Source organism: Salvia hispanica, chromosome 3 (genome assembly GCF_023119035.1).
Source record: "Salvia hispanica cultivar TCC Black 2014 chromosome 3, UniMelb_Shisp_WGS_1.0, whole genome shotgun sequence".
Taxonomy (NCBI): Eukaryota; Viridiplantae; Streptophyta; class Magnoliopsida; order Lamiales; family Lamiaceae; genus Salvia; species Salvia hispanica.
In genome coordinates, this window is record NC_062967.1 from 14,678,228 (window position 1) to 14,700,775 (window position 22,548).

General features: G+C 37.0%; 5 protein-coding genes across 9 annotated transcripts; 2 read left to right on the forward strand and 3 right to left on the reverse strand.

Moving 5' to 3' along the window:
• The first annotated feature begins 4,751 nt into the window (after positions 1–4,751).
• On the forward strand, positions 4,752–6,074 carry LOC125209356. The gene has a single exon (XM_048108958.1). It carries the CDS (start codon positions 4,752–4,754, stop codon positions 6,072–6,074), a length of 1,323 nt encoding a protein of 440 aa, XP_047964915.1.
• A 692-nt stretch (positions 6,075–6,766) lies between these two features.
• Positions 6,767–8,661, reverse strand: LOC125208887 (psbP domain-containing protein 1, chloroplastic). 3 transcript variants are annotated; one of them, XM_048108393.1, is made up of 4 exons: positions 8,580–8,661; positions 8,296–8,440; positions 7,237–7,671; positions 6,767–7,135 (listed from the first exon to the last, which is right to left on the reverse strand). In XM_048108393.1, exons 2-4 carry the CDS (start codon positions 8,431–8,433, stop codon positions 6,914–6,916), a joined length of 795 nt encoding a protein of 264 aa, XP_047964350.1. In that variant the 5' UTR covers positions 8,434–8,440; positions 8,580–8,661; the 3' UTR covers positions 6,767–6,913. The 3 variants fall into 3 exon arrangements, with proteins under 3 accessions (XP_047964350.1, XP_047964349.1, XP_047964352.1); XM_048108392.1 differs by lacking the exon at positions 8,580–8,661 and adding an exon at positions 8,539–8,574; XM_048108395.1 differs by lacking the exon at positions 8,580–8,661 and having other exon boundaries at positions 7,237–7,675; positions 8,296–8,428.
• A 1,557-nt stretch (positions 8,662–10,218) lies between these two features.
• LOC125216172 (AP2-like ethylene-responsive transcription factor ANT) lies at positions 10,219–12,344 on the reverse strand. The gene is made up of 9 exons (XM_048117813.1): positions 12,162–12,344; positions 11,741–12,092; positions 11,599–11,681; positions 11,469–11,477; positions 11,301–11,389; positions 11,148–11,221; positions 11,017–11,067; positions 10,852–10,928; positions 10,219–10,706 (listed from the first exon to the last, which is right to left on the reverse strand). The coding sequence occupies exons 1-9, from the start codon at positions 12,319–12,321 to the stop codon at positions 10,318–10,320; spliced, it is 1,284 nt and encodes a 427-aa protein (XP_047973770.1). The 5' UTR covers positions 12,322–12,344; the 3' UTR covers positions 10,219–10,317.
• A 1,974-nt stretch (positions 12,345–14,318) lies between these two features.
• LOC125212182 (ankyrin-1-like) lies at positions 14,319–17,094 on the reverse strand. Of its 3 annotated transcripts, none has more exons than XM_048112278.1 (12): positions 16,986–17,094; positions 16,819–16,869; positions 16,563–16,736; positions 16,326–16,457; positions 16,099–16,238; positions 15,859–15,945; positions 15,527–15,652; positions 15,187–15,339; positions 14,994–15,095; positions 14,737–14,913; positions 14,602–14,669; positions 14,319–14,510 (listed from the first exon to the last, which is right to left on the reverse strand). In XM_048112278.1, the coding sequence occupies exons 1-12, from the start codon at positions 17,005–17,007 to the stop codon at positions 14,432–14,434; spliced, it is 1,311 nt and encodes a 436-aa protein (XP_047968235.1). In that variant the 5' UTR covers positions 17,008–17,094; the 3' UTR covers positions 14,319–14,431. The 3 variants fall into 3 exon arrangements, with proteins under 3 accessions (XP_047968235.1, XP_047968236.1, XP_047968234.1); XM_048112279.1 differs by having other exon boundaries at positions 16,326–16,439; positions 16,812–16,869; XM_048112277.1 differs by having other exon boundaries at positions 16,812–16,869.
• Positions 17,095–20,203: 3,109 nt separating this feature from the next.
• LOC125209357 lies at positions 20,204–22,548 on the forward strand (the record flags this gene model as incomplete). Its single annotated transcript, XM_048108959.1, has 4 exons — positions 20,204–20,898; positions 21,043–21,140; positions 21,748–21,911; positions 22,024–22,548. Coding segments are annotated over exons 1-4 (1,290 nt in total), but the record flags the coding sequence as incomplete, so codon positions are not given.

Genomic DNA, 22,548 nt, shown 5'->3' on the forward strand with positions numbered 1-22,548 from the left:
CGCCAATGGACCATTTGCTCTCTCTCTTCAATCCCATCTGGGCCCTCTTAGTTCATACTGTTTTTATTATAATCAATTTTTATCTATATAAGTATTACTATAAATTAATAGTGTGAGAATTAGCTTTCATGACTTTCTTTGACTAGACACACGTACATTTTGGTTAGTATGACTTAGAAACTGCTTTCAAGTAAGTTATGCATGATATAATATTAGATAAAATACAGTTCAAACTTTAGATCGAAATATATTTTTTGTGCTCGGAATTTAGCAAGCATCAGTGCTTGCAAATATTATTCAGCGAGTGTTTTTGGTGTTAAAAGAGCATTTAAGTGCTCGCTAAACATAGTACATATCTAAATAGATTGTCACTAGCTTGGTACAAACTTACAAGTTACAACCAAGCATGTTGGGTTGCAAATTTCATGCCAACTAAATATTAAGTATTCCATTTTAGAAAATTTTCAAACTTATGTGATGGGACTAATCCAGCTGAGCTTGATAGTGATCAATTTGTTTGAGTATATACATAAACATTGAATGCCCTTCCACAATCAAGTAGTACTACTAGCATATAATATTGTACTTCATTACACAAAGTTATGGGACGAAATTACTTCGAACTTTGTACACTTTTGGTGCTCTAATTAGTTTATTTTTCTTTCCTCGTTTAATCCTACTTTAGTGAGACACTATGGCCAATCTGATGAGGAAAATGTTGCGATCTATTTATTCTTGGATAGAGAAAGATTTTGCAGTAAAGTTGGGAACCATAGAGATCTCATCATACCATTTAATTTTGTAATCTTCCTCTTTTCCTTAGTGACACCCTTTTTCCACCTACTCTGCCTGCTTAATATCTTTACACCAACAAATTAGGGCAACTTAGACATATAGTACTACAAATTAAACCTTGGGCTCATTCAAATTAAAATATTACTACTATAATTCTCTACTAGTCAATGACATTAGTGCCACATTATATTATGCAAAATTGTGAATTGGGGCATCCATCTGTTCATCATGTGGTAAACTAAGATGTTGATTTCTTTATATGATGGGGCATGATATTTGATTGAGTGACAACATATAGGTAGGGTCTGTCAACACAAACTAAGTAAAGGGATTTGATGAGTTTACAACATCAATATTGGACTAACTCAAGACATGGGAACAGAACTGAGATATCAAAGTTTGCAAATGTTTTTTAGTGCTACTGCTTAAGGAAGCATAATGCAGCTACTTGCCATCGAAATTGCATATGCTTTTTAGAGTAATATACTATAGAGGCTCCAACTGCCATGCACCTCCAAAGTTGCTTTTATAGATCTAAAAAAATTGAAGCCGAAAGTTCCTTTTTTTTCCTCAAATCATTTCATCTCAATTAGGATTATCAATTGGGCATCTCAGTGAGGACTATTAATTTCCAATCGTTGTTTATTAGTTCCCAATTAATATTAATTAGTTATAGAAGAAGATTATCAAATAACAATTAGTAGAATTTAATTAGAAGTAATGCACTGTAAAAGTACTTTGAATCTATTCTACTGCTTATAAATTGTTTGAATTTGGTAAAATACTTTTCAAGAATTTATAAGCTATTAGTAATGTTTTATCGTTTAAATGCTTATAAGCTCAGTCAATATAATCACCGGCCACGTAGTAGCCAATTTGGATTTCGCTTTTGTTAATTAGATGAATAGGAATTATATTGTGGGCTGGGCTTTATATATTTGGATGAACAAGATCACTATAAAACAGAGGAATAAAAATTTTTGGGCAATACCGCAATAGTATATAATTATATATCAGCCCAATTTTAGGGTTTTTAGATTTTGATCATCAAATCTCTCGTGCCCAAGAACAAATTTATCAATTTTAAAAAATGTATATCATCTACGCTCCACTACCTTAATTATACCCCAATTTAGACCGCAACTCTGTCACAATTCCCTCAATTTTTGTGTTAGACCGCAACTCTGTCGCAATTCCCTCAATTTATGTGTTAGACCACACTCCAAAAATCTAAGACCATTCGTATTCTTGTCTCTTATCAGTCTCTTAACCGTCTCATCTGTTCACTATTTATGGGCCCCACTGTACTTTTCACTCCATCTCTTACCTAAGAGACAACACCTGCATCCCTCCATCTCTTAACCATCTCATCCCTTAACTATTCATTCAATTTTATTTTTTATTTTTAATTCCAACAAATTCAATTAATAAAAACACACTTCATTAAATAAAATAAAAATTACAATTTAAAGGCCTAAAAAATTAAAAAATATATAATTAAAATTCTAAAAAAAATTAAAAATACATAATTAAAATCATAAAAAAAAACACACCATTAAAAAAATTTGAGTGAGAATAGAGAGTTTTTTTTTATGGTGGATAATTTGTGGGAATGATTTGGTATTTATAGAAGTGATTGGGGGCTTTAAAAAAATTGAAAAAAATTTACAAATTTGAGAAAAACGGCTATAAACGGCTAGTATAATTTTTGGAATATTTTTATATATTTTTTTTTAATTTTTGAGTTTTTTCTGATTTTAAAAATAAAAAAAATCAATTTTAACGGATATAAACGACGCCCACTCGCGGGTCGACGAATGGGCGTCACGCACGAACCACAGCTCGTCACGTCGCCAAGGCACGTGGCGAGACGTCTCGAGGCCGGCCTCTTCGGAAGGAGACACAGGACGAGATATCCCGTCTCGTCGAGACGAGATGGAGGCCGCATCGCCGTCTCGATGCGGTCTCGTCTCTTCGAGACGAGATATAGCCCGCATCGAGACGCGATGCGGATGCCCTAATATCTCTAGTCATACCACAACTTAAATTTATGTGTTTTCATTTTCTTTAATTATCACTTAAATTTATATTTATTTTTCATTTTGATTATGCATAGAATTAAAAAAATTACGAAAAATCACATTAATAAGTACCAAAAGCTACATTATTAAAATACCCATAATTACAATAATTAAATACCAAAAATTACATCATTAGATTTCTTTAGAAAATACACTAATGTTCCGTTTGTTACACGGAATTGGAGATGTTGAATTGGAATTGGAGGCTTCAATTCCAAATCCAGTGTTTGGTATCATAAAAATTCTTGGATTTGGAATTGAATTGAATTACAATTCCAAATCTTTCAATTCCATAATTTGAATTTCATATCAAAAGTAGTAGAATTTCAAATATTTATTAAATTACACACTACACACATTATTACACACACTACACACACCCATTCACACACACAGTGCACACACACATTTACACACACTGAACACATATTCACACACACACATTTACACACACTGCACACGCACATTCACACCCTGCACCCATTCTTACACACAATGCGCACACACACACACCCACACACACATTCTTACACACACACACTGCACACACATGTTTACACACACTGCACACGCACATTCACACACTGCACTCATTCTTACACACACTACACACACCCATTCACACACACTGCACACACACACTACACCCATTCTTACACACAGTGCACACACACATTCACACACACACTGCGCACATTTACACACAGTGCGGAGAATTTTCCAAATTCAATTTCATATCAATTATTTCATTTTGCCAAATAAAGGATTTGGAATTGAATTAGAATTCAATTCCTTCTAATTCAATTCCTTCCAATTTAATTCCATAGAATTCCAATTCCAATTCAATTTCAATTCCAATTCCGCGTACCAAACCGCGTACCAAACGGACCCTAATTATGCACCAAAAATTGCATAATTTAAATGTTAAACTTTTTTTTACTAAAAAGTTAGTAATTTTCAATAAAAAAGTATGACTACAAGCCTCACAGTGCGGCCCAAGCTTGACCAACTGGGCTGCACCTCTTAACACTATTGGGCCGGACCTCACCACAAGATTTCCAGCTCCAGTTTTGCCCCCATTGCTAATGGATTGTTAACGGTACAACTTGTTTTTGTTAGTAGTACTACTCCTTCCCTCCATTATAGTTCGTCATCATTTGACTCGATAATAATTTTAAGAAATGTAATAGCAAGTGAGAAGAAAAAGTTAATGACATATCAGTCCTATTTCTGAATTAAGTGATAAATTTTCAGAGACTATGGAGTACCGTTTTTCTTTGAATTACAATTAAATACTCTGCCGTTTGGTATTTAATTTGATACAATAATTAATAATGTCTGTTTCTTTGGATACGAGGAAAACTGATAATAACAGTTTGGGCATTTCCATACTTCCATTCAGAAAACGGTTTGGAAGTCCGTAGCGTGCAGTTCAATTTTGTTTCACGCGGCAAACACTTTAGACCACTCTTTTGATGCAAATAGCATCAGAATAATTTGGTAAAAAAATAAAGAGCATTTGCTTCAACCAAATCCACAAGTTAGCTCATGGCTACATCCCATTTCATACAGCTGGTGCAACACTCACTTGATTCAACCATGCCGTATATAGGCATGTACATCGCAGCAGCTTCCGCTGTCTGCACACTTGCAATAACAGCCGATGCATTCATCGCCTTCCGGAAAAAAAAGTATTGGCTCCCGTGTAAGTATTTCTCCCTCAACGCTTTCTCCCTCACTGTGTTAGCAGTCGCCATGAAACTCCCCTTAGACCTAACCACCTTAGACCTCAGCGTCAACGACAAATTCGCAAGGATCAGCAGCCTCGTCTTGATGTCGACCGCCATGAGTAATTTCATGACTTCTTTAGGCTCAATGGAGGATAATGAAATTGTACTAAACATGGCCGCTTTAGGCATTTTAGTCGTCACGATTGCTGGTAATGTATGCATTCATATTGCCAAGATTCATAGCTTTGGGCGTCGGTTGAATTTGTTTCTGCCACAACAGATTGTGCCTGTTGTCATCATGCTCCTCTTTCTCGCGATGCTATGTTGTATGTCGCTGATGGTCCCGGGAGCGAAAAGGTACATAGGGTTGAGGTATGATGAAATGCACAAATCAGTTTCGAAAAATAGACATGTAGAGTGGGGAAGATTTAGCAGTGAGGGACTTGAAAATATGGTGAAAGGGTATTGGGTGATGGCTCAAACTAGTAGTCCTCAGTTTGTTCTTGCAAGGTCTGCGATTTCTTCGGTTTCTGCGCTATTGTGTCTTTTCACAGCTCTATTTTTGGTACAAGTTTGGTTTGTCAGAACTAGTCTTGTAGCTCATGCTTCCGGTTCCAATTTTAACTTGGCGTATCTTGATTCAAACTATGGCCCATCCGTCTACTGGATTTTAACCGTTCAGACTATTGGAGTGGCGATGGGAACAATTGCTCCGGTGCTGAGATGGCTCGCTGCTTCGTGGTTCATGATTTCTGAGGCGGAGCGAAGTAGCTTTAGAGATGAACTCAAGGTTGACAAGTACTGGACTTGGAGGCTGGAAGAGTGGAGAGACAGACCACTTCCGTTTCATGTTCAAAACCGCGTAGGCAAGAGGATACTTCGCGATGTTGTGAGATTTGTTCTGAACTTCTGCATTGGAGTTCAGATTCTCTTTGTTTCAGCTGGGAAACTAGTTCTATTCATCTCTTCTAGATTTGGTTGTGTGGTTTTCTTCTGTTTCTGCAAGAATAAAAAAAGACCTGTTTCCGTGGGAGCACAAGTGGATTTTAGCCAATATGTTCTTCTACTTGAAGGTGAGCCGTGGTTGCCTTATAAAATCCTCAAGAACATCTGCAACGAGGCGGATAAGCTGACACGTGTAGGCGAAGAAAAGCAGCCAAGAAACTTGATCCAGCTTCTAAAGAAATCTTCTAACTTCAAAGGGGTGGGACGATTTGACAGCAGCCATGTTCCGAGCTTGCATTCTGAAGAACCTCCGAATTGCTGGTCTATGCCCGTGGTGACTTTGACAGCCATTTCAGTTGCTCTTACCAAATTCGCGGATGAGAAGGCTAACCAGTTACTGGTTTGTGTCAGTGAGGGCTTGCATATCGTGAAGCTCATCGAGGAAACTCTAGACAGAATTGGAGAGTTAGAAAGCATCAGAAAAGCAGCAGTTGTTGTTTGGATTGGAGTTGGAAGTGTATAGAAAATGGGATGACATGGATTTGAAGAGCACGAGAATTAGAGGCACAACGCACCGGGAAACACTGCAAAACCTTTCTAGCATTGCAGAAAATGTTGTGACAGAATTTATGGCTCAAACGAAAGATATTCTAATGCAGAACCCTCTAAACTGGCCTGCTAGAGTTATAGCTGCTAACTCAATGTACAGGATTGCTCAGACGATCTTGGTAGGAATGAGAGATGACGAGCACCAAGATGACGACGAGCTATTCGAGAGTATATCCATCACCATCTCGGATATACTAGCAGGGTGCCTCACCAATCTAGTGCAGGTCATAACATTGAAGTGTCACACAAATGACATCAAAGAAAGGGAAAAAAGTGTAAGGCGAGCAACGATTCTTCTTGGTGAGAGCAAACATATTCTTGAAATCCTCCAAGAGCGTGAGCTTCCGAGTTTGGATGTGGAGAAAGCTTCTTATATTGACGAGTGGAGGGCATCTATGGCGTTGGATACTGAAAATCCTCCATCATCTGCTTCGAGTGAGGATGCAACAATAGTGTAGATTTTCATGTTGTTTATCCATTTTCAGTTACAAGAGTTTTTGTTTATCAATCTTACCAAAATATCAAAATTATTGCTTGATATGTACTTATGAATTTTGATCCCCTGATTCACTGAAGAGGCCCAACAAAATGTTCACCAGAGATTAATAGTGCTTTGAATGAATGTATTATACTTGTTTGAAATCTCTCACTCAAATATTTAAAACCAATAAATGGAATCAACAACTACAAACAAATAGTTAGATTCAAGTATAAATCAAGTTTACATGGAAGGTAGCTGCAAAAATTTTGCTCTCAAGCAGCAAGTTTGTTGACTCTGAAAGCATCCATAATCTCACGCAACTCCTTTTCCTCCTCTGCAAACGACTTCTCCGGTGTCTGTAACCTAAGTTCGTACAGTCGGTTGTTCTCAACCCCAAGTACTGAAAGATAACGACGATCCCACTCCAGTCGTGCCACTCGGTCCTGCGGCATGACAGCCAATTCATTGTTGTTCGCATACGACTTTATGTTCACCTAGTTACATTACACCAGCCAAAATCAGTCACACGAGAAGAAAATAGGATAAAGTGTTTTCAGAACTTCACATTGTGGTGAAAATTGTACAAAGGTCTTACTTCGACTTCATAGTATAGCCTTCCATCACTAGCTACTTTAGACGAGGTAGAAAGAATACTTGATTCTCGCCTCACACCAAGTCTAGTGGACATAAACTCAGTCAGATACTGTTTCAGTACTTTCTTCCCTGCTTCCTCAGGTGAACCTAGATCTTCCACACTTTTGTATTGCGACGACGAAGGTGAAGATATGTTCACTGATATGTTCTCGTCAAGAACAAAAGGATCCCTGAAGAATATATCAGCACCAGCGCCACGGACTTGGATCCAATTTGATGGGTACTGCAATGTGTAGCCATCAAATTGGTCTGTATATTCCCTGAATGTAACAGAGTTTGCAAAAGCATTATCGCACGTGCCAGCTTGTGAATAGATGAAACCTGATACAATCAATGCCATTGCTTTCCGCCTTGGAACTGCAAAATCTTTACTAGACTGTCTTCTCAGAAGCCAGGCAATAATAGATAATGTCACCACTAGACTAAAATGATATTACTTCACAACGAAAACAAGTTTATTATATCAGAAAATCATGGGATAAAGCAAAGGAAAGAAAGGCTCGAGATAAACATGATTTCATGAATTCGTGAATATCAATTCACACACAAATTCAGGTTTTAATGTGTTCCATCATTCCAGTAAAGGATTATAGTATAAAGTTGAACATGAACAGATACATATATAGGGATAAAAATCATTTCTTGCTTGCACAATCTCTTCATTTCCTGACAGATCATATTAGGGTGCATTTTGAAAAATGAGGCTAAGATTCACGATGCATTCGCCCTAATTAAATCCCAAATGTGAGTGATAAATCCTAGTAATTAGGAAGTAATGAAATGTAACTAGGGTTTAATTAAACCTAATTGGAGTGGATGAAACATCCATCCAAATTCAAAATTACACAGCCTTAGCTAAACGAATAAACTTGATTTTCTGCAATAATTATAGATAATGAATCAGAAACATATACCACGAAGAAATTAAAAAATTAACAAATGAAGAAACCAGATTAATAGATGTAGTAAAATTGGGGGAATTGAGAAATGCGGGGCTGACCTCGTGCAATTGGCAAGAAGTGGATTTTGCTGCTACTGAAGAAGTACGGGGAAGTATTCCATGTGAATGAGGCGGCGGCCGGAGTCTGGGGAAGCAGGGCGGTGGGTGAAATTTGAGGCCCACAGTAATGCTGGCCATGGGGTATCTGTGAAGATAGAGAGAATGTTAACAGTTAGAAAGCGATAATGTGGGAGGTTTGCAAGGATAGTTAGCTTGATTTTGATTGCTGAAAGCGGCTCTCACAAGATCGATATCATAAATTCTTGTGTTACTGAATTTCTTACCAGCTTGTGTTGCTGCTCAAGTTGAGTTGCAGAGAAGAGATACCCTTATCTTATCCACGAATATCTCAATTTAATACTAATGTTTTATGGAATTTTAAAATCCCTTCTTAAAAATCTTATATATAGTGTAATGCAATTTCCAAATATTTTAATTCTTTATGAGGCTTCTTTACTGGTTTCTGACTTATTATATTATTTTATTATATAACAAAATACAAATTATAATGATAATTATTATTATTATACTCCTCCCGTCCCATAAAAATATTGACAATAGGCATAGTATAGCATTAGAATTAAGACAAAGTTGCTAAAATAAGATATGGTAAAGTAAGAGAGAAGAGGAGAATGATAGTTAAAGTAGTGTTAGTGGATAGTGAGACATGTTATATAACTTTTTAAAAATAGAATGCACATATTTTTATGAAACGGACGAAAATGAAAAATGCACATATTTTTATGGGATGAAGGGAGTACTATTTTATTACGCTATTATTAAGTACTAGTAATAACTTATTAAGCAAATACTACAGTTTAACTTTTAAAAGTATGGATCATACTTTAATCGTAGCATCTTATTATTACGGTTATATTTAGTTAGTTGAATTTAACTAATCAATATTAATTTAGCTCTTAATACTTACAAACACAATATATGTAATTATTGTAAATCATATTCTTTTAGAAATCATATTTTTTAAAATTACTATATAATTATAATCAGTAGGTAATACAAGTAATTTCTTGTCACACAACAAGTGGCTCCTTGAATCCTAAAATTTGACTAATCAATAGGTTTAAGCCCAATTCAACTGATCATATTATACTCAGCTTTGCCCCATATTAATAGTACATTCTAAATTAGGCCCAACTCAATTCATTTGAAACTTCCCAACAGTAAATCAGAGGCTAAACTTTGCACACTGTATTTTACTATGATTGGCGTTGTCTTAAGAAAATGGAGGCAAATCTGTGTCTAGAATTCTATTCCTAAGTAGGGCTGGGGAAAAATATCGAAAAAATGATATATCGCTCGTATCGTATTGAAAAATATCGAAAAATTATCGAATTTTCGATATATCATAATTTTCGATACGATACGATATCGTATCGTAAGTTTTTGATACGATAACGATATGAATTTCCTTATACCGTGATATATAATTTTATATCGAAAATACGATATATATCGAAAATTTTCGATATATTGATATTTTCGATATATATCGATATTTTATTATTTTCGATATATATCGATATTTAACGATATATATTGAATTTCGGTACGATATATCGAAATATCGATACGATAACGATATGAAATTTTTTTATATCGAAAGTTCGATATATCAAATTTCGATATATCGAACTTCGATATATCGAAACTTTCGATACGATATCATATCGATATTTTCGATACGATACACGATACAACGTTTTCGATACGATATATCGTATCGACCCAGTATAGTTTGTTATTGATACGTGTTTTTATGTTATTGCTGTTTTAGGGGAAATCTTTTCTTAAATCTTTAAATTTTGTCTATTCACACAGTATAGTTTGCTCTCTAAAATCTAAACATGATTAATTAGTTTACCATCTCAAGGAGGCAAATTAATATTGCAAAAGTCTAGAGCGTCAAAATGTTTAGCCTCTTACTGAATCAGAAAAATTCAGCATCATACCAATCGAACCGAACTAAACCAAAACTTAAAAAATCTCATAATAAAGATTACATCACATGCTTCGGAACACATCCGTCCATGAGGAATCAAGCGATGAGATATTCGAGGTCAACTGAGGCATCGTGACCAAGTGTGTCGTGGCGAGTGAGTTCATAGGAATCAACGAACTCAAACTCCCAACTCGATCTTTCTCATGATCATGGCACGCGGCCACTCTCCAATCGGAGATGTGAGGGCGGTCTAGTTGGTGTAGTGACTCTTGACCAGCATAGACCACGGTCGTGTCTCTTTTTGGCCTTGCGATCTCCCCCGGTAGAAGGCTGTCGCTCTCCATGATTCGCTCCACGTCATATTGTGATATATCGAAGTTGGTCACAGCATTTGTACCCCTAAATTTGATGGCAGCCACATCATATGCCTCGGCAGCTTCCTCTTGGGTGCCTAAAATCAAATCAAGGTACAAATTAATTATAATACGAAATAAGTAACAAATACTCCCTCCGTCACATATATTTAGTCCAATTGGACTTTTCATGTGACTAAAAACAAAATTTTGAAGTGAGAGGTATCGGGTTTAAGAACTCACCGAATGTTCCGAGATAAAGATCCTTGTTCCCCGCAACTCGGCCAATCCGCGCTTGCCAACGGCCGTGCTGATGATGCCTGCTAACAACAATACAAACTAAGATTTCTAAATAATAATACTATAGTTTCTAAATAAATTAATTTTGATATAATTAATCATGTAGACCTTGTCACTCCTCTGTATATAGAAGCGCCCCTAGAGAAACCACTGCTCCTCCTACAAATGAAGTTTCAAGAAAATTCAAAAGCTAAAACAATGTATATTAAAAATCCTTCAAATTGTGAAGAAAGTGTCACCTTCTTAAATGAGCAACATATTCTTGTCTGCTCATGTTCTTCATGTCATGGACTTCTTGTTGATAATTTTCCAACTGCATCCACTTATTATATAGTGTCCAATTTCTAATTTTAAAAAGAAAAAAAGATAATAAAATGGCCAAAAAATCACACCGGAAAATTGATATGTGTGGAAGGTCCCCAATACTTGATTGCTGCAAGATCATAAGCCCTTGCTGCCTTTTCTTCCACATCATAACCCCCTAAAAAGTTAGATTTTAGATACTAATCTTACAAATTTGAGTAGCAGTTTATTACAAAAGTTGAAAACATAGGAATTACCTAAATAAACTGCAAATGTATTCATGTTCCCATCCAGACAACAACAAAAGGCAAAAGCAAAGTTAAGTAAGAAAATGATGTTTAATTTCCAATAATAAGATATATAGTGCATATAGGAGTATATTCTTGCCTTGTCTCCCTTTTCTGCTCTGCCCTTCTTTCTTACAACTATTGTCCCACAAATGAGCCTCATATCTCCCTGTCCACCTATGCCTAAATGCACCATGTCACACTCAAATCTTGAAAATTAAGAAAAAAACTTATAAAATTACCGAGTGACACCTCTGTACTGAGAGGTCCTCTGCCCGAATGTGTCGATCGACTTTCGATGGACAATCTGCTTCTGATGAGCCTTTTCAAGGCCCCTTTTCTTGCTCTCGGCCGCAATGCAGGTTGAAATTTGGCCCGAACCGACCGGTTTAGCTACCGGGGCCATCGATAGGCTCAGCGTGTGCAGATCATCGCCATACATATTTCTTGAATCCCAATTGGCTTCAGCCATTGGTAGTTTGTTGTTGATGAGGAAGCCTTGATCTTGAGTGTACAATGTATGTAAGGTGAGAGCCATTCCTTCTCTGTCACACCCTTCATAGTTATGGGTCCCCATTGTTGTGAAATCCACACCTAAGTAGTAAAAGTCAGTCAAATTAAATAAACCACACATTTGAAATAGAAAAAAAAAAAAAAAAAAACCTTGTGGTTGATCATTAGGCCTATTGATGGCTTCCATTATAGAATTGAAGTCACTTCCACCGCCGTAGTCGATTAACGGGAGGGCGGGGCAAGGCGGAGCCACGGTGGAAGGGGAGAGGGAGAAGCCTAACAAATTGTTACTACTATCTTGGTTAGTCATGGCTTAATTTTTAAAATTTTGTTGACTATTGGAAGGGAGTGATGCAAAATGTCAAAAGGGGAGGTAGTATTGTTATAGTGAAAAAAGAGGGTGAATAATAATAATGAAGGAAAGCAAGTCAATGATTGGAAAGAAGTAAAATAATGTGGCCTCCAACCCTCCCTTTGTTTCCCTCCACTTTGAAACAACATGTTTGGTTTGTTTTGTAGCTACAAAGCTAGGTTGAAACGAAATCAAGACTAGAATGTTGCTCACTTTGTTTTGTGCTTTAAATTCTTTAGCAAAAAGAATGAAATATTGATCGAATTCATAGGGATCTGCGCACACATCAGCTTCGTCTTTTGCTTTTATCGGCCTCTTCACCTCTCCTTTTCGTATTACCCTTTGCATTCGCATGGATCTGCAGTGTGTGTATATGCTGCAGCACCTACTTTTTTAAGCTCAAGAAATCAATGAATTAAACATCAGTTTGTGTAGGTTTACAGCTTCAAAAACTGCTATGTAATGCAATTCATTTCTGTCTCCATGCTTTTTATAAGGTGGCTGGTATTTAATACGATGTGACACGACCAAATAAATGGGATTTAGTTGACTGTTTCTCTTGCATCATATGTCGTTCATTTCCTAGTTTGTTTGTTCGTGTGTGATTTTAATGAATCAATACATGATTATGATGAAATATTGGTTTGTCTTTATGTTGATTGATTGATTATTGTGGCTTTGTCACTTTTTTAATCTTGAAATATGGACTCATGTCTCGCTCATTATAGGAGAAAACGGTTTCACTAGCCTCGCTATGGTATTTCATACACCTACCTATGCCTTGGTTGGTAAATATAGATAAAGTTGTTTCTTTTTAATAAAATGAGATGAATAATTCATTTGAAATATAGTTGGATTCATCACCAGCCGAATTGATATTCAGTTCTAACTCAGACGATATTTGACATTCTTTGATGCCGAATCGCTCTCGAGAATGACTGAACATATAAAGAAAACAAAACTAAGTGATACAGAAACACATGTTTCTAAATCTCGTCTATTGAATTCTCCAAACGCTACCATTAAAACTAGCAATAAGTTTATAATTTTATCAATTCAATTCCAACAGTATTAGGATGTAAATCGGGACATCACTCAATTTTATACACCTCGATTCGTGTGTGGGTATCGAATAATATTACTAGGGACGTAAAATGACAAGTATAAGTGTTAGATAGCAAACGAAAAAATACTTCAGAAGCGAATCAATGTATTATGATAAGTAAATAAGAAGAAAATTTTCTATCAATCAACCCACCCCACTCAAGTTCCGGGGTAGGAGTCCTATCGGATTCAAACTATTTTTATTGGGATCAATTGGGCTATAAAGTTATTTGAATTATAAACTTTTGGCCCTACCGTTTTTTCTTTTTCTTCAGTCTGTCTTCCCATCGATTGACATTTCTAACTGATTACAAAATTATTATTGACTATGGTCTTATATTTTTGCAGGATTTTGTTATTCACTAGATATGCTAAATCTTATCTTAGACAAGTCCATGATGATAGAAAGACATATGCAGCTACTGCTGCATAGCTAAAGCTAATAGTCAGTCTTGGTTACTTCACCACAATCCACAAAAGTGTGTGAACTGTGTGTGATGACACAGAAACTAAGCAAATGGGTGTGTAAGGAAAAAGATAAAGATAAAGAATCTGAGTTTGACCAATGCATGCCTTTTGGTGCATGCTCTTTTGAAGCTTTTTTATTTGTATCTTTGCATCCAAAGTTTGAATGGATTACTATACTAATCTGGTATATACTTCTTTAGTAAATCTTCTTATTTTTAATAAGAATTTTCAAAATATCACCATCTTATATACAATTACATGTAAAAAACATTTTTTACATGTTTGAGTCGTCCCAACAATTTTGAGTCGTTTCCTTTCCGGGAAAAAAGTAAAATTTTTACACAATTTTAGCGAGAATAAAGAATAAAGAAATAGACGATTGATTCAGTTGGAAACAATATATTCAAAGAAGAAAAGATGTAGCAATGTATACAAGTGTGACAATAGTATATGATCCAATATTATGTACTACATCAAATGGGGAAATTCTACAGTGTTAATGATCTCTAAAAGTCAAAATCTCTTCCAGGGTATTAATCTGGCTCAACCAAGCAAAGTAATCATACATACAAACTCTGCCACCAAAAACAAAAACACTATCAATTACTTACAAAAGGTTTTATAGCAACAAAAAAATGAAAATATTACCAGAATTTGCGTAGTTACCTAAATGCACGACACGCGACGTCGTTGTAAGGATCCATCGTGAAGGTGAGGCCGGCCTTGAGGAATTTCTTCACAGACACAATCAGCAATTGTTAGATGATGAATCTGTATGGAGTTTGATGGTCACATTAATACCTTGAATATCATATTAGCTCCAGCAGGAATTTCTCCGTGGCGAGGGACGGGGAGGTTTGGCAGGAGTTTCATGCATTTCCGAGCACCAAACAGAGCATGACTGCGTATACCCAAGCGCGCTTGACACAGGCTTCGCTTTGATACCCACGAGAGGTTATACTGATAAAAACTAGAAGCCTACGCATCACATGTATGTTAATTACTACACATTTTTCAAGGACGAGATGATCGACTCACTAGGGAGAAGAAAAGTTTACAAGTCTATATTGTAGGACAGCATAGCCGTAATTCTTATCCCCCGTGTACTTTGTGGCTCGGAAGTTTATTGCATTCAATTTCCTTTGCAATCTCGCCGTACTCTGCAAGATATGTGATCAGAGAAGGTTGTAAAATTCAATTGAAGGTCAAGAGTGTTGCTCAGTTGTACACAAGGTAAAAGTAGTTTCAGACCATTATTGTAAATTCTTCAGAATGAACGTACTCGATTATGCCATCGACAGTCCAATTTGGGAAATGTGTAATCTGTTTAGTCACTGGAAACAAAATCTCCACACCTGCACGGTTATGCACCAATGCAGCTTCCTCAATAGGTCTATAGATAACCTGAAAGTCATCAATATCTACGCAATAAGTGTCCAGTTGATAACCATCAGGATGAAACAACAAGGTGATTTTAAGCGAAATATTAGAAAACAAGTAGCAAAATGATTAAACGACAATTAATTGGTTTTGAAGAAGGATGAGACGGGCTCAAGATATCACAAGTAGAAAGGGAAATACATAAATTTACATTTTCAGCTAAATTTGGATCTGCTCCAGCTTTAAGCAAAGACTCGAGAAATTTTGTGTCGCCTTCTTTTGCAGCACATCCCAAAGGACTTAACCCACTTAGATACAAGTTTGGGTCCGCTTTAGCCTGCAACGAGAAAGTACTTAACCCATGATAACTGATGGCAAGCAATTCAAATACTGAATAAGGCATCAGATACATATAACTGAGGAACAGAGCTAAAGAACCATTGGAAGTTTAAATCATCTAGCATATAGCCATTATCATGATAAAGGACATCAATCTCTAACAAAACCTAGACAAGATGGGTATTTCCATTTCACCAAACATACCTCGAGCAGCAAATTCATGCATTCAAATGAGCGAGACTTGACTGCACATACAAGAGGGCAGTCCACAACTTCATAAAAACGGTTTGGCTGCAAAACGGAAAGCAGTAAAGGGACTAATCTCACAGTATTAATACAGCAAGTTAAGAGATCATATTAGTATGACTGAGTAAAAAAATCAAACTCTTATCCACATTCAAAAGTTACAATAAACAAAAACTGCTGAAAGTTGTGCTTGCCCACGTTTGCGCCATGAGACAAGAGACACTTGACAGCCTCAGCATTTCCACAAGAAACAGCAACTTGTAAAGGTGTTCCATCCAAAGACTCTGCTTCTATATGAGCACGCTTCACCAGCAACAACTCGATAAGCTCCCGATTACCTGAAAGCAAAACCAATCAATTCAAGCGTATAATATAACACTACGAGCAAAGTCTTTCGCATCATTACAGCCTACAAAACCACAGACCTTTTAGAACAGCTAAGTGCAAGGGAGTGAGACCCTCAACATCTGCAACAGCAATTACAGCATCATGTTTGATGAGAAACTCCACAACTTTGACATGTTCCCCTTTCACAGCCTCTGCCACAGGAGTAATCACTGAAGCAATTTACACCATATCAATAAACAAACAATTCAAGAATTAACATAAACTTTTTCAATAGCAACATAAATATTAGAGAGAGAGAGAGGGAGAGATAGAACTCTTGTAATCCATGGGATTGACATAAACTTTGACGTTATGTATCAAGAATTTGCAAATCTCATAATGTCCGATTGCAGCCGCGTGATGCAGGACAGTCCGGCCAGTGGAGAATTCGCTGCATTCATCGCATATTTTGAGGAACTCTCTTTCATCTTTCACCTTCTTTCTAATTGCTGTATCAAAAATCAGGCATTCAAAAAACCAGGAATACAAAAATCAAGAAATTGAAGAAATAACAAGAAAGAGACTTTTCACCCTTGAGTCGGTTAAGGTTTCCACTAGCACCAGCCTCGATAACCAATGCACCTGCCATTTTTAGCAACTGTAAAATTAGTTGCCGAAGCTCCACATATAGATGCAACCATGCACGAATCAACAAGTATAATTGAAACGGAAATTAAAGGGTTTTCTAGTCAACTTACCAGTTTCAGAAATGGAATCCATGGCATTCAAGTTCTTAGAGAAATTGAAAGAGAAAGGGGTTTTGCAGAAAATTTCTCGTCATCATTTTCTTTCTTATGCTTTTCGTATTTTTTCTGAATTCTTTTCCTTTTTAGTATTTTTCTTACTTACTAATAATCCACATATTCGAACTAAAAAATTCCATTTTCTGTTAAATGCAAAAACTTATTCATCTATCAATCCTAGGGGTCGAAAACGTTGTATCGTGTATCGTATCGAAAATATCGATATGAAAGAATTTCATATCGTTATCGTATCGAAAGTTTCGATATATCGAATTTCGATATATCGAACTTTCGATATAAAAAAATTTCATATCGTTATCGTATCGATATTTCGTTATATCGTTAAATATCGATATATATCGAAAATTTCGATATATATCGATATATATCGAAAATATCGATATATCGAAAATTTTCGATATATATCGTATTTTCGATATAAAACGATATATCGCGATATAAGGAAATTCATATCGTTATCGTATCGAAAACTTACGATACGATATCGTATCGTATCGAAAATTACGATATATCGAAAATTCGATAATTTTCCGATACTTTTCAATACGATACGAGCGATATATCATTTTTTCGATATTTTTCTCCAGCCCTAATCAATCCTATGATAATAAAATGAAAATCACGTGAAGGTACATTGGAATAGAAATTTATGTAAAGTCCGAATTCCTAAATAAGATTGGAGGATGACTAAAGTGATATCTTGATAGTATACATCGAGTGAACGATTCCGACAGTAGCGATTTTAATGTGAATTACATTGGAGTATATTTTTTTTTACATCCCACTCGACTGAGTGGTGTGTTATGTAGTACTCCGTATAAGAGCATCCGTAGCGGTAGGGAAAAAGTCATCCGTCCGTCCGTGCCAGCAGCAGGCAAGGACGAGCTCGTACGCCGCTGCAAGCCGTCCGTCCGTGCCGCTACGTATCATGATTTGATTGGCCAATGGCTAAGCCGTTGACAAAATTGTTTTTTGTTTAATTCAGAAATAATTCGAGATAATACCAAAAATTAAAAAAAAATTATTTTTGGATTCCCAAAAAATAGAGCCGTTTATGGATGTTTTTTTGGATTTTTTTGATTTTTTTTTATCCCAAAATCATCTATAAATACACACATTCATCATCCACTTTTCACATCAAATTATCACTCATTCATACTTTTTCATACTAAATCATCTACAGCTTCCTCTCTCACTCAAACCCTCTCTAAAAAATTCAAAATTTGATTTCACCGATCTCATTGCATCCATCATGATCGGGAGGGAGCCCATGAAAGGCTCGTTGCCGACTATTTCTCCGACCAGCCGCGGTATCCAGAAGATTACTTTCGGCGCCGTTTTCGCATGTCAAAACGGTTGTTTATGCGTATTGTCAACACATTGTCCACCCGTGTTGAATACTTTCAATCAGGTGTAAACGCAATCGGCAAAGTCTCTCGGCGTTGCAAAAGTGTACTTGTGCCATCCGACAACTTGTTACTGGGCAAACGGCTGACCTCTTCGACGAGTATTTGCATGTAGGTGAGTCAACTGGAATCATATGCCTAAAATATTGCGACGATGTTCGTTCTGCTTTCGGCGAGGAATTCCTTCGAGCACCCACCACCAAAGATTGTTAACGGTTGCTTCATCTTCACGAAACAGTCCACGGTTTTCCCGGTATGCTATACAACATTGACTGCATGCATTGGAAGTGGAAGAATTGTCTGATTGCTTAGAGGGGGCAATACTTAAGCGGCCACAAAGGCGGCGGCCCAACGCTTATCCTTGAAGCGGTCGCCGACTACCGCCCATGGATTTGACATGCATATTTCGGTGTTGTCAGATCCAACAACGACTTGAACGTGCTCTATTCCTCACCACTCTTCGATGATGTTTTGAATGGTGTAGCACCGACGATCTACTTCACCATCGACGGAAATGCGTACCACATGGGTTACTATCTCGCCGATGGTATCTACCCAAGGTGGTCAACTTTCGTGAAGACGTTCAGCAATCCGCAAGACCCGAGACGGATTCTTTTTGCGGAGCGTCAAGAGTCTGCTCGGAAAGACATCGAAAGAGATTTTGGGGTCCTTCAAGGCCGATTCAACATTGTGAAGGCCCCGTCTCGGCTGTGGTACGTTAAGAATATCGCCGACATCATGTACACGTGTATTATCTTGCACAACATGATTATAGCTGACGAAGAACCGAGGGCGGCTAACTTTTACGACGAGGATGAAGCCGGAAGCTCAACCGCGAGGTCTCCCCCATGCCGAGGTGTGCATACAACGGTGAACGAGAGGATCAAAAGAAGACACACAATGCGATTTGGGCGAAATTCGGCACGAGTAGTGGGTCTTTTTAATTTTATGAATTTAATTATGTATTTTTTAATTTTTATGATTTTAATTATGTAATTTTTAATTTTTTGGATTTGAATTATGTAATTTTAATTTTTTTTTGTAATTTGTAATAGTATTTCAGGTTTTTTTAATGAATTGTAATATTGTGAAAATATTTTTATTTAAATTAAATAATGGAATGATGAGACCCTTGAGTTTGTCCTTAGCTAGAGTACGGACGTGGGTGTTATGCTCTTAGCTAAGGACAAGGAGTAAAAGTGGATTCGGGTCCACCTCTATACTCTTAAATAAGAGCACGGATGGAAATGCTCTAACATCACGTAGCTTTCAAGAGTATAACAATTGTAAGAGATTTTAATTATCAAAATAAAGGAATTAACACAGACTTTTTAAAAAGAGCTAAATGAGAGGAATTGAGTCTATGAAGACTTTTTACAATTAGACATAGTACTCGCATTAAATCAAAGGTTTTTAGCTGTTGATTTGAATTTAAACTATAGTTGTTTTCTAATGCATCTTGAGTAATATCGAGTTACTTTTTTTTATGTCTTTTTAACTTGGGAATTAGAAGCTTATATAGAATTAAAATTATAGTCTATGGTTGAATCAAAATGTCATAAGATGTCAGACACGTTCAACTTATCAGTCAAAAAATTTGACATATTCAGTAAAAAGGAGAATTACACTTAACACAATCCTTAATTAAACTTTCTCTGTTTTATTTTTGTTTAATTTTCCTTTTAATTTATCAATTGTACTAATTTAGTTATAATTCATTTTCGACACCAAAAGCTTAGTTTTGCTATTGTTTTAAGAGATCAATGGAATCCTTGCCGCCGGATTCAATCCCAATCCGAGCTTTTCTGCATTGCCTCCTTTCTCATAGTTAATTCTATTGAATACCTCTAGATTTAGCTGCAATTGCCCCTAATTATTGTTTGAATTCCTCAGCATATACATCTCCATCTCCGATCATAACATAGTTGGGGCAAATTGATGGCCCCTCAAAGCAGGAGACGCCTCTCGCTGCTAATCCTCCTGCTCTTCCTCCTCCTCTCCCTCTCCTCCCTCTTCCTCTCCCCCTCCGCTCCCATCCCCCAAATCCAGCATCTGCGCTCACTCCCAACCCCATCCCCTCAATCCAACTTCACATTCCTCATCAAAGTCCTCACCTTCGACCGCCCCGCCTCTGTCTCCCGCTGCCTCAACTCTCTCGCCAGAGCCCACTACGACGCCGCCGACAAAGTTCATCTCCACATCTACGTCGACCATTTCCCTCAGAATTCTGCAACTGGGACTGACGAAAACTTGAATCTTTCCACCCAGATTCTTGATTTCGTTGATGGGTTCGAGTGGAGATTCGGGGAGAAGGTGGTGCATTACCGGACTTCCAATGCAGGGCTGCAGGCGCAGTGGCTTGAAGCATGGTGGCCTGCTTCGGATCATGAGTTTGCATTTGTTGTTGAGGATGATCTCGAACTTGCGCCTCTTTATTACAGGTTTCTTTTTTGTGTTCTTGATTTATTTAGGGATTTGATTTTGTTTGTATGTAGTATCATGCTGTATGGAGTACTTTGCTTGTTGAAGTGGAATGAATGATTATCCGAGATCTTGAATATTTGAATCTGTGTATGGCATGGTAGGTTTCTGAAGGCGTTGATCTTGAATTATTACTATAATGCCACGAATTTCAGTCCTTCCATTTACGGGGCGTCGCTGCAAAGGCCGAGGTTTGTGCCAGGTAGTTCTCTTCATTCTTGTTATGATGTGTGTATGTGCAGTTGAGATTGATGTGATTGCTTTTTCAGCATTTGGTAAATAAAAGCACTGTGGCTCGCATTTTGTGCTAAATGCTTGCTTAAGTGACAGTATGCCTCCTCAGATTTATGCTATTGTTGTGCGTTTATGATTCATTTAAGAGTTATGATTGTCTCCGTGTAAATAAATTTGGGTACTCCCTGGCCGAGAAGCATTTTATGTTGCTGATGTTGCCTACATTTCAGGTTCGTTAGTGAGAAGATGGGTTGTTTTTTGCTGCTTTCCACTTGAAAATTATTTGATGTTTGTGTAGGTCGTTTTCCCTCTGTTATAACTCTTGTCTGGCTTTCCCTTGTTCCCCTGGTAGACAAGCAATTTCAAGATATGCATCGATCACAAAATTTGAACCTAACTTTCTTTGTATGCTTCAGTCTTCACTATGAATTATTCATGTGTATGCCGCAGTTGATATTTTAGAATATGCTTTCTCTCTTCTTCATTTTCTGTTTCTATGTTACTTATTCAGTACTAAGTCTGTCACTGTTAAAATTCTCCCTTTTTTAATCTTTTGCTTTGGTTTTTCTCGGCAGGTACACATGGAAACAAAATGCATTTAGATGATGAATCTCGGATTTTCTTGTATCAGCTAGTTGGAACTTGGGGCCAGCTTCTGTTCCCAAGACCTTGGAAAGAGTTCCGGCTGTGGTACGACATGCATAAGTCCAAAGGCGTAAAGCCTTTCCTAAACGGAATGGTAACTGTTTCCATTAACCACATTCTTCTTTTCTGCTTTGGTTTCTTTGTTTTCTAATTGATTCATTGTTTAGTCTATTTTGTATTTGATCTATGGGATGATATGACAACAGGTATCAAATGGGTGGTACAAGAAGCTGGGAGAGAAAATCTGGACACCGTGGTTTATAAAATTTATCCACTCTCGTGGATACTTTAATATCTATACCAATTTTCATAATGAGAGAGCATTGAGCATCAGTCATAGGGATGGAGGTGTCAATTATGGCAAAACAGCAGGACCTGATTCTCAGTTACTGGATGAAAATTTGGTCGATTTCAACGTACTAGAACTATATCCTTTAAAGGATCTCAATTGGTATGATTTCTGCTTCAGAAAAGTATTAACCAACAGAATCGTGACGACTTCACATGAACTTGCAAGTGTTCTTCAATCTGTGCAACACAAAAAAACTGTTTTGCTTGTGAGTCTGTTTAAAGTGCCAGATACGGTTGTCAGGAATATGCTCTGCCACTTTGAGGGGTTGAATACACGAAATTACATCTTGGTTGGACCAGCGTCTGATTTTTTGATTGATCTTGCTAGAAGAGGGCACCCAGTCATTGATGCCAGCAACTATTCTGACTTCAGCAAACTT

Excerpts from the sequence above, each read along its gene's own strand:
- LOC125209356 (XM_048108958.1), top strand. The coding sequence starts at position 4,752 with ATGGAGGATAATGAAATTGTACTAAACATGGCCGCTTTAGGCATTTTA.
- LOC125208887 (XM_048108392.1), bottom strand. Across the intron at positions 7,672-8,295 it reads CTTCTTGCCAATTGCACGAG|TCTAGTAAAGATTTTGCAGT; the intron begins GTCAGCCCCGCA and ends CTGAGAAGACAG. Across the intron at positions 7,136-7,236 it reads GGCTATACTATGAAGTCGAA|GTGAACATAAAGTCGTATGC; the intron begins GTAAGACCTTTG and ends TAATGTAACTAG.
- LOC125216172 (XM_048117813.1), bottom strand. The coding sequence starts at position 12,321 with ATGACTAACCAAGATAGTAGTAACAATTTGTTAGGCTTCTCCCTCTCC. Across the intron at positions 11,682-11,740 it reads CAGTACAGAGGTGTCACTCG|GCATAGGTGGACAGGGAGAT; the intron begins GTAATTTTATAA and ends TGGTGCATTTAG. Across the intron at positions 10,707-10,851 it reads TCTTTATCTCGGAACATTCG|GCACCCAAGAGGAAGCTGCC; the intron begins GTGAGTTCTTAA and ends ATTTGATTTTAG.
- LOC125212182 (XM_048112277.1), bottom strand. The coding sequence starts at position 17,012 with ATGCCATGGATTCCATTTCTGAAACTG. Across the intron at positions 16,239-16,325 it reads GCACTTAGCTGTTCTAAAAG|GTAATCGGGAGCTTATCGAG; the intron begins GTCTGTGGTTTT and ends TTTTGCTTTCAG. Across the intron at positions 14,914-14,993 it reads CTGTCCTACAATATAGACTT|GCTTCTAGTTTTTATCAGTA; the intron begins GTAAACTTTTCT and ends TGTGATGCGTAG.